This window comes from Stegostoma tigrinum, chromosome 28 (assembly GCF_030684315.1).
Source record: "Stegostoma tigrinum isolate sSteTig4 chromosome 28, sSteTig4.hap1, whole genome shotgun sequence".
Lineage (NCBI taxonomy): Eukaryota > Metazoa > Chordata > Chondrichthyes > Orectolobiformes > Stegostomatidae > Stegostoma > Stegostoma tigrinum.
In genome coordinates, this window is record NC_081381.1 from 18450607 (window position 1) to 18463540 (window position 12934).

General features: G+C 42.7%; 1 protein-coding gene across 9 annotated transcripts in view; it reads left to right on the forward strand.

Moving 5' to 3' along the window:
* agrn (agrin) overlaps window positions 1–12934 on the forward strand; it is a 545020-nt gene that overhangs the window by 272526 nt on the left and 259560 nt on the right. For all 9 annotated transcript variants that reach the window (XM_048561783.2, XM_048561787.2, XM_048561785.2 and 6 more), the window contains one exon: window positions 7449–7496. In XM_048561783.2, coding sequence (XP_048417740.2) covers window positions 7449–7496 — 48 coding nt within the window. The remainder of the gene's footprint in view (window positions 1–7448; window positions 7497–12934) is intronic.

Genomic DNA, 12934 nt, shown 5'->3' on the forward strand with positions numbered 1-12934 from the left:
CTGAAATAAATGGGAGTAAAATGCTTTGATGGATCTGGTCATTTGTATTTCATTTCTTTTTTGGGAGCCTTGTCCTGATGGCCCAGTTGTTTCATGGATCATGTAGTTAGCTTCAGGATTCTTGTCCCCAGGTTAGGGTTTTGGATGAAGAAGGGCGGGGAAACAGTTATCTTAATTACAATTCAGGAACTTATAGCTCTGAGCCCTGGGGTGATGAACACAATAGGAGGATTTTAGTGGGGTGGCTGGTTGTGGTTTACGACCACACCTATGGATTGTAGTGGGCCACTTGGAAGGAGTGAAAGTACAACAGTATGCCCAGCACCTGTGGACCCCAACAAGAGTCAGTTCCACCTGTAGAGGGGTTAGGAAGCTGGGAACAGAATTTTTAAAAAAGCTTGTGATGTGAAAGGATGTCATTTTACTCCAGAGTAGTTTGCCTATTTTTTCATTCATTATTATGATGAACTTATCAAAGACTCTATCTAGGGTACAGGATGACTTGACTTTTCATGATTGCTTTACAGCGTCACTCTAAATCAACAGACAAGCACACGGGTGGCTTAGAAAGTCGCAATATTCAACTAACTATGGAACAGGCTTGATCTGAATCATTTCAACTTGGTCTCTTAGGGATTCACCTTTTCAAACCAGCTTTCTGATAGTTTGCCGTGAGTGGCATTAAATCAGTTTAGCCATGGCATTGGTGAAGTGTGAGTTAATGGTACAGTGCCTGGATCAAGTGTATCCTCAGTCACTGCCCTCCTGTCTTCCTCTCCCTCTGAGCTGCACTTGTAACTGACAGAATCAAACTGAATGAGAAAGAACCACTATAGCAAAAGTCTTTTATCATGATGCCCAGACCAGATTCCCTCACCCTAGTATGTTTGAAATGCAAAGCCTTGCCAGCAAGATATATTTTAAATGTTCAACTGCAAAGTTCTTGTGCTTTGTTTTGCCTTTTCAGTTTTAATCTTGAGTTCTGATGAACACAGGAATTGGTTGTGAAGTATTCCTGAGGTTAGGATGGTAAGGGACCCAAACTAAACAATTGCACTGTCTACACTATATGAAACTCTCTAAGGCTAGACGAAGAAAATTTTAAAAATACATATATAAATGGATAGTAAGCCAGATGGACATTAGAAAAGTGACTAAAGGATTGCCTGAGTTTTTTTTCAGGATAGTGGGAAAATAGCAGGATCTGGAGGGAGTTAGGGAAGGGGCTCTGGAGAATTGAGCCTACCTATTTGAAGACCGTGCTATCTTTCAATGGTGGAAGGCAGAAGGAGAATGAATAAAAGGCCAGAGTGAGAGATTTGAAAGAGATGATGTAGAGATAGGCTGGGCAAAATCCTTGTGAAGGGATTTCAAGATGAGCTCAAAGGATTATAATTTCAGCTCAGTAGCACTAGCACCTCCTGAGTCAGCGTAGAGTCATAGAGCATGGAAACCGGCCCTTCATTCCAACTCATCCACACTGACCAGATATCCTAAATTAATCTCGTCGCATTTGCTGACATTTGGCCCATATCCCGCTAAACCCTTCCTGTTCATATACCCATCCAGAAGCCTTTTAAATGTTGTAATTGTACCAGCCTCCTCCACGTCCTCTGGCAGCTCATTCCATATACGCACCACCCTCTGTGTGAAAAAGTTGCCTCTTAGGACCCTTTTAAATCTTTCCCTCTCACCTTAAACCTATTCTGTGTACTTTTGGACTCACCCACCCTGGAAAAAAAGACCCAGGCTATTCACCCTATTTGAGCCCCACATGATTTTATAAGCCTCTCTATAAGGTCACCATTCAGCTTCCAATGCTCCACAGAATATAGTCCCCACTTGACATTCAGATACAGCACAGGAGGAGTTGTGCTGGCAACTTTTGAATGAGGCTTGAGATCCAAGTCCCATTTGTCCTGTCAAGCGGATGTAAAAGATCCCAGGGCTTTGTTTTGTGAACAGTAGAGCAGTTCTCCTTTGCCACCTAGCCCAATATTTACCCCTCAATTAACCTCACTAAATAGCTGCTTGTTTGTCTCACTGTCATTTATGCAATCTTATCGCACACAAATTAGCAGGCACGTTTCCTACATTACAATATTAACTGCATTAGGCTCGTTACCTTGTGCCAGCTTCATCTGTTCCCCATCACTGTTCAAGCAAGCATGGTTTTCGAAAAATTATCTGGAGAAGTGATGCTAATTGCAGTTTTATTGTCTATGTCACATTTAAGAGGTGTACAATTCCCACTTCAAATCTACGCCATTGGGAAAAGATCTAGATTCTAGGCTAGTACATGCAGAACTCATGTTTGTGCTGATGTAACTGAGACCAGCATTAGATACCCATGCACTCACTGAGGTTCATATGGCATGGTACCCAGTGTAGTTGGCACTGTCAGCGCTCTATGTAATCCTGTAGTCACAGTTGAAGCTCGCTTTTCTACTGTTAGACACTGTAGCAGCCCCAGTTGAATAGTAAGAGTACATGGGATAATGTACATGTCATGAATGGGGCCAGCCCAGTGGCTTGTGCCTTTTCAATGAACTTATGGATATGCCCTAACATGATCTTTTATGATGCACACACTCATTTTTTCAATTTATTTGAATTCATGCTGAAATAATGGAAGAACTTAGCTGTGATTTATGGTTCAAATATATGCTCATGCTTTGTAATAACTGGTTGGCAACAAATGATGATGAAATGGATATAAAATGATATCTGTAGTTCAATTATTGCTATCATTGACTGCAAAATGTAACAAAAATCCCATGGTACATTGTTGACATAAAATCTATTATATCAGCCATCTGGGTGACTGGCATAAGTGCCACGGCTTAATGATATTCCATTAGGAAGGCAATGGGTCATTAAATAGAATAAAAGGTCATATTTTTCACCTAACCTTTAACCTTCCTTATGTCCAAGGATACAATGTTAGTTCTTTTTAACTTTCTCCCCTCCATGTTGAATGAATGTAAGAATTTAGTTTGCAGAATAGTTGAAACATTGCTGGTCTTGATTTTCTATTTGGATTAATTTTCTTAAATGTCCACAATATAAATGCTGGTTGTCTACTCATATTAATTGCTCTTTATTAAATAGATTGTAATTGGCATGTTTAGAGCCATTCATTTCATGTCTAACTATGGATTAAAGTTGCTTAACAATAGAAATTTCAAATAAGGTCGATAATAAAATAAAGATGTACATTTATATCAGAGATAATGGGAACTGCAGATGCTGGAGAATCCAAGACAACAAAATGTGAGGCTGGATGAATACAGCAGGCCAAGCAGCATCTCAGGAGCACAAAAGCTGACGTTTTGGGCCTAGACCCTACATCAGAGAGGGGGATGGGGTGAGGGCTCTGGAATAAATAGGGAGAGAGGGGGAGGCGGACCGAAGATGGAGAGAAAAGAAGATAGGTGGAGAGAGTATAGGTGGGGAGGTAGGGAGGGGATAGGTCAGTCCAGGGAAGACGGACAGGTCAACCACTTTACTATAAAGAGAGGTTGTGCCAAAGTGCTTTACAGTCAATTAAGTACTTTTGAAGGGTAGACATTATATTAATATAGGAACGTAGTAAACAATTTATGCACAGCATGCTCCCACAAACAGCAATGCAATAATGACCAGATAATCTGTTAAGTGTTTTCTGTTAAGTGTCAAGTCTGTTGAACTTTGGTGTAGAGATTGGGTAAAACTCCCCTGTTCTTTTCCAAAATGCCACCTCAGGATCTTTTAGACCCATGTATTGTGTTGATATCTAATCCAAAAGACGGCACCTCCGACACTACAGCATTCCCTCAATATTGTCCTGAACTGTCAACCTAGATTTGAACCCAGCCTCCTCTGACCCACAGCGCAAAATAACAATGTTTAAACATTTCCTGGCTGGTATTTGAGCCAGATTGATGGTTGTTCAGACCCTGAGTGAAATGACATTTTTGCACTTGCCTTGAGAATTGAACCATTTTCTCTGTTTGATCTCTGTTGGGTAACGCACACCCAATTATGAGAGGGCAGACACAAATGATGATCTGCCTTCCTCGTTTACTTCAATGGAACACAAAGACTAACATCTGACAACGGATGCCTCTGCTCACACCATTATAGGTCTTCCAGCGTCACCAGTTCATTTTAAATCCTGGTGTCAATATTTGAGGGGGTACTGAATCGTCTCTGCTTAGCTACATTCAGTTAGTGGAAGAGTGCCTCACACAGCTTGCGTTTATCTAGTATCTTTCACACCCTCTACTGTGAGTGAGGTGCTTTTGAAGTGGGATTATCCTAATGTAGCTGTGTGAATTCACCAATCTCGAGCTTTATAAGTGCACTTCTGATTTAGTTAAGGGATAGTATTGGAAATGATAAAAAGACCCAAGAGATCTTCCAGTGCAACAAAGATGTTTAACTGTGAGAACCCCCAAACCTGGGATGTCAAAGCTAAAATGGTTTGGGGACCTATTTCCATAGGAACAGCAAAAGTAAATATGCTTCTGAATAATTCCCATCATTTGCAGCTTGTGTTTTATTATTTATAATTGTTTCATATGTTAATGAGTTGCCATGGTGATGTAATTTTTTCAGGAAGCATTTGCTTCAGCTTTTCAGTGAGTTGATTCAAATACTTTTCATTTATGTCTGAAATGTAAATAAACAGTGACCATTCAGTAAACCGGGTTTAGGGTCTTGGCCTTTGCTGATAGATAAGAAAAAGGGCAGACAATGCCTTGCTACATTTTCTTTTCTGTTTTCCATCTCTTTTCTCTTCCTCCTCCCCTCTTTTCTTCACATCTTTTCCTTTATAGAGGAACAGATCCTTGCTGGGTATGACTCCATTGGTGTCGATGCTGAGAGTGGCAATCCTTCATGTGTGAGTCCAAGCAGTGAATGTTGGCCGGTTATTCAGCCACATGGGCATCACTTCGACAAAATAATCTTTTCCTAACTGTTTGCAAGGACATTGGTGAGGATAGTTTGGAGGTGATCAAAAATTGTGACTGATCTTCCAAGGGTTACTGTGACCATTGCAGGTCAATAATACAGCATAGAGCAGTGTTTGTTACCTGCCCCGAGAGTGTTTGCTGAGGGAGCTTTAGTCTATACCAAGCCCCACGCAGACCTTGTCCTAGGAGTATTTAGAACATTGTATCCCTACAGTGTGGAAACAGGCCCTTCAACCCAACAAGCCCACACCACCCCTTGAAGCATCCCACCCAGACCCATCCCCCTATAACCCACCTAAGCTGCACACCCCTGAATACTATGAGCAATGTAGCATGGCCAATCCACCTAACCTGCACATCTGCAGACTGTGGGAGGAAACTAGAGCACCCGGATGAAACCCACGCCGACATGGGGAGAATGTGCAAACTCCACACAGACAGTTGGGGACACTTTGCTCTGTATCAAATCCTATGCTATCTGTGTCCTGTGAGTATTTAATGGGGATAGTCTCAAGGAAGCTTTGCTCTGTATCAAAACCCATGCTGTCCTTGTCCTAGGAGTGTTTGGTGAGGACAGTGTAGAGGATTTTATTTTAAGTCAAAAAGAGTAGAGCAGTGTTTGAACATGGGACTCTTCCCATGCCTGGGGCTTGCAGTGAATGGTCACTGTTTATTTACATTTCAGACATAAATGAAAAGTATTTGAATCAACTCACTGAAAAGCTGAAGCAAATGCTTCCTGAAAAAAATTACATCAAATGATGCAAATGATGCTCAATATGTGGGGTGGAATTTACTGCCCTCCCATTGCTTGGTGGAGTTGTGGCAGTTAGTTGGGTGGGAATTTGATAGATGGGGATCCCTCCAGCCAGGAGCAGGAATGCCAGAGTGAGCATTATCTCTGTCTCTGCTCCCCCCCACCACTGCCATCCCCGTTATTGATCAGTTAAGCGCTTCATCTCTGGAATTAACCCCATAGTGATTGAACAGCTTCTCATGTTGGGGATACATGACAAGTAGACCTTGTCGTGTTTGCTCGTAATCTTCAGGCATGAGGGTGCTTTTCATTGAAAGGCACACAGTGCCTGATCAAGTGATCCAGCTTTAAGAAGGAGGGCCCATCAAGAGTCAACCACCTCCCCAATCCTTCAACTGATTCTCCCTTCACTCATCAGCTCTATCCCACCGTCCCATTCCTACCAACCTCATTTCCTTCCTCAATGGTGGATGTAATTTCAGCAACGGCTATTTGGGTACAGCAGAGCTGTCAACCTTGTACTACTCAGCAGTTCTCAATAGCTGAGATCTTTGTCTCCACCCCAGCCTCTTTGATCCTACTGGAAGACCCAGCCATTAACCTGTTTAATGTCTGAGTGGCACTCACGTTGCTGGCCTTCCCAACATAGGTAAGGTGGGTCAATCAGCTGCAGGGCAGGTCCCTGTCGCCTCCCATTAAATCCAGCTCCTGCTTTTCCCAGTACGTCCATGCTTGGGTATACCTGCAACATTTCTGTAGCGCCTCTCACCGTTTGGGGTGCCCCTGAAGTGATTTGCTGCCAATTTTTAAGTGCGGTCATTTGTGATGTAGAAATCACAGCAATCAATTGACATGCAGTCACTAGGACAGGCTGCAGTAAGAGAAATGGCCAGATAATCTGTTAAAATGATACTGTTGACCTGCACCCTAACAAAAATGATCCAGATCGGTTTTGAGGAGTTTCATTGGGGTCTTTTTTTTAAACAATCACATGAAAAGGCAGACAGAGCCTGAACTGAATGTCTTGATGACTGATGGTACAGCATTAGCCTGGTATGAAACCAACAGCACACAACCTTCTGCTTCCAAGGTGCTCACTGATTCACTGCTGTTTGCCCACAGAACTGTCCTCAGTGTCTTGATGAGGCAGAAAACTGTTGTTCCCATTCCCGATCATTAGCTGGTTATCTCTGCCTGACAGTGTGCGGTTGAGATAAGGTCAGTGAGCTTGGGCTGCAGTTCCATTAATTACATTGCTAATATTTGCTGACTAGACTCTAATGTGAAGCATAGCCACTTGACTGAGGTACTGTTTGTCTGCCGGTGCTCTAGGTCACCAGTTTCCTTTGTAGTCGAAAAATAATTTTGAAGTTTGATGTTCACTGCTCAAAACAAATGTTGGTAGTTGAGTTTTTTTAAAATGTGCCCATCCAGAGGTTAGAAAGGAACTATGTGACAGACTGCTTCGACAGTGTCCATTACGCCTATAAATGTTCTTCCACAGAGGTCTGTCTAATGTTCGTTGTAAAGACACACTGGAGAAACACAATGAACCATAAAATGATCTATAAATTCACAGGGAATGATGTAAATCAATGTTTTGCTTTGGGCTAAGCGTTGCAATTTCTCCTACTTGAGTCCTCTCTGCAGTGCGAGTCCCATGCTGCAGCTTGCAATTCTTTGGTTACATTGACTCGATTGTAATGGCTTGCCGTTTTTCTTTTTGTTTCCAGATAGACCTGTGATTAAGTTCACTCCTGCCCCTGCAACATCACAGGATGGTAAGTGAGCACTTTATTTGAAATGCAAAGGAACAACTTTGCAAATCGCAGGTGAAAGAAATTTAAATGAGTGTTTTGCTCAGATGCACTGTTTGAACTTTGCCTGAATTTTAAGAATAACTATGAACTTGTAATCATGCAAAAATGGAAATGATTCACAGAATGTGGCCCTCAAAGCATTGTGAAAATCCTTGGAGCTCCTCGTAGTAAGCTGAATTGCTCAGTTTCAGGAATACGTTAAACCTGAATATCTCCGATCCTGTGTTTTAAATAACCTGAAATCTATCATCACTCCTCTTGGTACACAGACATTACAGCTGCAAGTCAGTACTGGCCATGGGATTTGGGGTAAAGGCTGGCTCATGCATTGTGTAATGCAGGAAGCATTAGCACTCAAAACCAACTTGTTTGTTTATGTAACAAAAATAAAGTCGCTAGAAAAACTCAGCAGGTCTGGCAGTATCTGTGAAGGAAAAATCAAGAGTTAACATTTCGGGTGCAGTGACCCTTACTCAGAATTTTATTCCTGATTTACAGCATCCGCACTTCTTTCGGCTTTAATTTAGTGTTTAACTCACTGCCACATTCCTGCTAGGCATGCTGAGCTGAGGAAGGGTCATTTGACCCGAAACGTTAACTCTTGTGTTTTTCCTTCACAAATGCTGCCAGATCTGCTGAGTTTTTACAGCAATTTCTGTTTTTGTTCCTGATCTACAGCATCCGCAGTTCGTTCTAATGTGTTTAATATGATGCATCATCCCAAGGCAGTATCCAACAGCATTTGACATTGAACCACAGCAGAGAGACTTAGAAGTACATGGCCAAAGGTGTGGTTAAAGAGTTCATCTCCTTTTAAGATTTTTGAGGAGAGTGGGGAGAGGCATAAAATGCCAAGATATAAATTCTATCCTAAAATGAAACAAATAGCTATGGATGCTGGAGATTTGGAACAAACAAAACCAGAAATTTGCTGAAGAAGTTCGGCAGGTCCAGTAGCATCTCTGGAGAGAAAACAAGAGTTACCGCTTTAACTCCATCTTCGGAGCAGTTCTGCTGAGTTTCGACAGCAAATTCTGTTTTTGTTTGTAAGTTCTGTGCAACTGAATGTCAGACATATTTTAAGCCCATCAGCCAGCCCCCACATTTATTTTTAATAAATATATTCTGACACGGTGAAGTTTCTTCAGCCATCAGAAGAAAAGTGCGTAAATCATCGTGGCCGATGTTCGATCTCCCAAGCATCTAGATGACAGGAAAGTTTAAACCTTCATTCCGTTCTATAAGCTGCTATTTCTGAAAAAGGCCACAGGCATATCAACATGAAAGGTAGCTCCAATAGTACCTCAACCTATCACCGATGAGAAAATCACAGTCAATCTCAAACACTAGTTTATGCTCTATGTTAATTTCAGACACCTACTTTGAACAGTCTTAACTTTAAACAACACGCTGTTGTGATACTGTTCCTCTGGCATATTATTAGGCAAATTAAAATGTTGTTTTGCCACCCAAAGCAATTATTAGCAATATTGGCACTTGGCCAGTTCAGTTTCTCTGCACACTTTCTTTCCTGTTTCATTTATTTCGGCAATGTGACAGAAGGGTGCCTTTTTATTTTGTTTGTTGTAATTATTAAAAGATTAAGATAAGTTAGCCCGCCGTTATAAATAAATCACAGCTGTGATATTACTTGAGCATTGTTTCTGGTCGATTACTGTGCGACACCAAATTTAATAATTAATGTTGATAATGCAGTTTTTAGCTAATTGGATCCAAAAAACCTTTCATGTGCCTGGAGGATTTTGTCTGGCTGTTTACTGTATCAGGCGCTTGAAGCATGTCAAGATTGGTGATGGGCTTAACTTTCTTCTCTGTTGAAAATTTTGTACTCATCTGCTTTGAGATTTTCTTGTAAATAGTGAAACAAAGGACTAACTGGGATCGAAATAAATAGAACCTGTTTTTTTGAAGTTGAATTGCAAGCTCTACAAAGCATCTAGACTTTGTTTTTCTGTATAAAGGATATGCTAGAAAATGGAAAGCTAAACAAAGTGCTTTGATGGTGAGGATTTTTTTGTGGGAGGTGGAAGATTGCAGAAGAAGATAGCAGTTGAATGTCTTCAACATTTTGTTAAAATTCTTCTTCTTCCTCCCAAGTTATCTTGTTGCTCTGCTTTTCATCATATGCACTAATTCCATCCCTCTGCTACATCCCAACGATTTAGATTGGGGGCAGAAGTTTATGAAGCCCAGTCTCCCCTTGCCGACAGGTTTGTGGGCAATGGCTTCGACTTCCCCAGGAAACCTTTCTGCTGCCTTCCTGCCCCCACATGCCAACCTGTCAGTAATGTTACAGGGAGCGGGCAAGACCTACTGCTTCTCATGCACCCTTGCCACATTTGAGACATTTTAAGTGGCCACGTTTTTGACCACTCGGAGACTTCATGTTTGAAGCAGAGGTTTTGGGCTAGTGCTGGCAGGTCCCCATACCCGAAGCAAGGTTATGTTGCCTCCCTCGAGGGTCATCTTTGTGGCTTTGAGCATGACCCCCCCCCTCGCCCAGTTCACCCTTCAGAGGCCTATCCTCCATGTTTACACCCCGGCCCCACCCTGGTTTCTGCATCAAAATTGACACGCCCCTCCCCCCGCTTCCCAACACGCTGCCCCCCCCTTAACGTTTGCCTTCCTTCTGGGGACTCCCACCCAAGCACTGATCCCCTCCTAGGCTCTGGGGACCCTTGTACCAGTCCTGACCATTGTGTCTCCTGGCACCGGTCAGTCATAGACAGGACATGTACACAAGTCAATGACAGAAGTACCATCCTTCATGCCAGTTGACCCACCACAAGCAGTTAAATGGCAGTAAGATTGCTGTGATCAACAGAGAGGCAACGTTCCTGAGTTTTCAGGTAGTGGAGTAGGGTATACCCAACCCCTAGCCCTCCTACATCTGACATGTCCTGTCCCTCTGCTCCTTATGCCTTTGCAGTGAGAGAAAGACATTAACCTCTTTCCTGTCCTAGTGGATGCTTGACATTGCCAAAGCTCTTTATTCATTGTTGCATTTGTGAAACATATTTTCAGCACATTTTGTTAAATCTGAGCCCATCAGGGCTGTCCATGAAACCCAAGCACCAGGCTCAAGACTGTTTTGACTGCTGGGGGTACAGATCATCACCAGTCATCAGCGTGCACTCTGATTTCAGCTGTAACGCTGTGAGCATCAAGTGGAGGCGAAACATGTTCCCCATGGGGGAGGGGGAAAGAAACACATCCAAGCAGCTGTCTTTTTTAATAGGCTCCTCTTGCTTGCTGTACAGCTGGCACCTGACAGCAGACACTCACTGCCTTCTGGTGACGACCTGGAATCGGACCAAAAATGAAAGACCTGCATTTCTGTTGCGCCTTTCACAACTATCGGATGTCTCAAAATGCTGTACAGCTGATGGGGTAGTTTTAAAGTGCACTCGCTGCTGTGAAATCGGAAACATGGCAGCCAATGCCAGCCCCTACAAGCAGCGTCATGGTGTTGAACAGGTTGTTAGCCTCGGCCTTGGGGATAACACCACTTCTATTCATTGAACAAACTCCCGTGAAATCTTTTATACCCCCCGCTTCCCCCTGAGGAGGCAGATGGGATCTCATTTTAACTTCCTGACCAAAGGATGCAGTACGACCTCGGTAGCTCATCGGACGGTTCACCTTGATCTTTGTGCTCCGGCTCCAGGGTGGGGCTTGAGCCCAGAATGTGGTTTCAAAGTGAGAGCACTGTCTGCTGGCACTGGGGGAAGCCGTGGTGGTGCTTAGCCCAGACACACCTTGGATGAAGACCAAAGGCTGGAATTTGGGATGCCAAAGGTCACAAGTGAATAGGGAGATATCCATCAATATTCAGTTTTGTACTGAGTGCTATGTTTTGCAAACAGGTCACTGATGATTTTGTTGGCCTTAAGAGTTTACTAACTGTGGACTAAGACATTGACTGCATTTCAGAAGCACCTCATTGGCTGTAAAGTGCTTTTAACACCACACAAAAGAAAGCCTGTGTTTCTTTTGTCTATTTCTGGCTAGTTTCTGATAATGGGGCCATTTTCTGATAAGAAATTGATTACATTTTAAAATTGCCGATAAAAGGAAAATGGTTTAGTCCTGGGCGCTGTGTATGATGAGGGAATTTTAAATGGATTGATTTGTAGTTTGCTTTATGCATAATACTGATACAAGCTTGAAGATATTCATGAAAAGCTTTATTCAAGCGATTCAAATTTTAAACTATTAAAATGAATACCAAAAGCGATTTAAAATAAGAATGACATGTCAAATCCTTACCCCATTGTCTATTTTCATGTCCTTATCTTTTGTTCTGTCTCACCTCACTTTTCCAACTTTTTTCCATATTAATAACAATTCTATTGCCTCTGCTTTGGAGATGGGACTGAGTTTAGGAAAATTGAATTTTCTACAGTTAAATTCTGGCTTAAAAAGCTGCAGGTGACTGGTGTAGGAAATGAAATGTATGACTCTGAAGCAGTTGGTAAGAGTTTGCATTTATATAGCATCCTAAGGATGTTATCAAGCACTTAATTATCATTAACAACCAGTTTTCAAAGACCACAGACAAGGGTAAATCCATCTTGCTGCTGTTGTAGCCAGGACAACAGATATCCTTGCACATGAATTACAAAAAGGTGAGCACACAAGTACAGTAAACAATCAAGAAGCTGTTGGAACGTTAACCTTTATTATAGGGAGAAAGGTGTATGAAAGAAAGGAAATCTTGGTACAATTACAATGGGCATTGTTGAGGCCGCACCTAGAGTGTCTCTTGAGGTTGGTTGGCTCGCCGAGCAGGTTTCTTGTTTCGCAGGCGTTTTGTTTCCCTGCTGGGTAACGTCCTCAGTGCAGCCTCTGATGAAGCATCGATGTGTTTTCCCGCCTGGTGTTTGAATTCTGGGGTCCGTTGAGATGGATGCCTCACTTCTGGTTTTCCTTCATAGTGGAATGTATATGGGACGGTGTTGTAGATTCACCAAGTTTGCACCTCATTTTTAGCTTTGCCTGATGCTGTTCCTGGTATTGTGTCCCACACTCTTCATTGAACCAGGGTGGATGCCCTAGCTTAATAGTTACAATAGAGTGGAGGCTATGGGCAGTGCGGTGGCTCAATGGTTAGCACTGCTGTCTCAGAGCACCAAGGACCTGGGTTCAATTCCACCCTCCAGCGACTGTGTGGAGTTTACATGCTCTCCCCGTGTCTGTTTGGGTTTCCTCCGGGTGCTCTGGTTTCCTCCCACAGTCCAAAGATGTGTAGGTTAGGTAGATTGGCCATGGAAGATGCAGGGTTACAGTGTTGGAGTTGGAGGGATGCATCTGGGTTGGATGCTCTTCAGAGGGTCATGATGACTTAATGGACCAGATGGCCTATTTCCACACTGTAG